The sequence below is a fragment of the Ziziphus jujuba genome, chromosome 5, assembly GCF_031755915.1.
Source record: "Ziziphus jujuba cultivar Dongzao chromosome 5, ASM3175591v1".
Taxonomy (NCBI): domain Eukaryota; kingdom Viridiplantae; phylum Streptophyta; class Magnoliopsida; order Rosales; family Rhamnaceae; genus Ziziphus; species Ziziphus jujuba.
The window spans coordinates 30,947,572-30,949,259 of record NC_083383.1 but is presented as its reverse complement, the minus strand read 5'-3'; the positions used below and the strand labels follow the sequence as shown (position 1 = coordinate 30,949,259).

The 1,688-nt window shown below is 30.2% G+C and overlaps 1 protein-coding gene across 1 annotated transcript; it reads right to left on the bottom strand.

The window, feature by feature from the left end:
* Positions 1–209: 209 nt before the first annotated feature.
* On the bottom strand, positions 210–1,255 carry LOC132803903 (uncharacterized). Its single transcript, XM_060817715.1, has 3 exons — positions 969–1,255; positions 696–825; positions 210–597 (listed from the first exon to the last, which is right to left on the bottom strand). Exons 1-3 carry the CDS (start codon positions 1,196–1,198, stop codon positions 523–525), a joined length of 435 nt encoding a protein of 144 aa, XP_060673698.1. The 5' UTR covers positions 1,199–1,255; the 3' UTR covers positions 210–522.
* Positions 1,256–1,688: the final 433 nt, after the last annotated feature.

Here is a 1,688-nt window from a genome sequence, read left to right as displayed (position 1 = left end):
ATGATCCATTTCCAATCCTCCATATACATCCTCTTGCAATAACATCACTTCCCCACATTAAACTTATAGTGATTTTTCTTTTTGTCATTTTTGTTTTTAACAAATTTCAGTCTTGTAGTAACTTAATTTTTACTAACCGATGAATTTTAGATATATAAAAAACACAATATATATACCTATAGATATAGATATAGATATGTATATACAGATATATATTCTCTTAGAGATTCTAATTTCCTTACATATATATTAAGCGTACATAATTTCCTTACATATATTTGATTGGAAAATTAAAATACAGCCCCAAAAGGCAATGTACTGCAACTGCTCAAACAAAAATAGCAATTAAAAAGAAACACCACAAAATGACTGTAATTGTAAACAAAATAAAAGATAGTAAAAGCCAAAAAAGAGTAACCTAAAACAACACAGCTGAAATTAAAGAGAGAATTGAAGGGTGTCGAACTACTGATCACGTTGGGATATGCAGATATGGAGCTCTATTATGCCTCATACGTTCAATTAATTACCAGTCGCAATTCTCCACCAGATAATACACAGACCCGTTAAGTGAAAAGCCCACAAAAGCTGGGAAAGCTGTAAATTAATAAGTAAGGAGGGAAAAAAAAATTAAATAAAAATGAAAGATGAGAAAAAAAAAATTTTTAATGAAAAATTAGAAGGGTTTTCATTACCGTTATGCATAAAAACAAGGCCAAAGAGATAGCAACCTTAAGACTACGAGATTCTGATGATCTATAAGGGCTTGGTGATGCTTCAGAGCTGCTATTGCATATATTATCATGATAATCATCCACTTCTTTCCTGCAAATTAAGAATATATATTTAATGTCAAAATCTCTCTGTATGTGTATATATATAAATATATATTTGATTTTTTTTTTTTTTGAAAGGAAAAAAAAAATGAAGAAAAAGTGGGAAAATGACAGAAGAAGAAGATCACTTACAGAACCCGGCTGGTGAGAAAGACGAATAGCAAAGAGAGCGGGTAGATGGATAGGAATAGTGAGTAGGGATTGGAGGTGGGATTGGTGGAGGTGCAATAATGGGTGGTATTCAAGGCTGATGGAACTGCAAAACCAAACGTATAAATTGCGTGAAAAACATAAAGACAAAAGAACACACTCTGTTTCTTCATCAACATCACCACAGCCTTCAACCAGGTTTTCATACCCATTTTTTTTTTTTTAAATGTTTGAGAGAGTTGAGAGCCTTTTTTATATTAAGAGTAGTAGTGGCGGCTGCAATGCGAAAATGTTTTAATGCCCTAAAAGATTGGGGTTTGATCAGAAATAAGGAAGATATTTGGTCAAATTTAGATATACACGTATTTTATTTTCTTCCAATTGGGTTTAATACAGTTTGGATTTTATGTATTTCTTTCACAAATATATATATATATATATATATATATATATATATATTTTATAAGTTTTTATTCTAATTATTTGTTTATGCTGCTTTTGTAATTAATTACATTGTGCCCCTAATTAATTAAGTGCGTTTTTCTTTCATAATCTCGCCCACATGCCCCAAATCATTATATCATCACAAAAACAGCTATTCATTATATAGTGGTTCTAAGACATGAAATAACCGATTTATGTGAATTTTGAAATTCAAAATCAATTAGTTTCATTCCTTTTTCATACAAAAGTCCCTTTTTT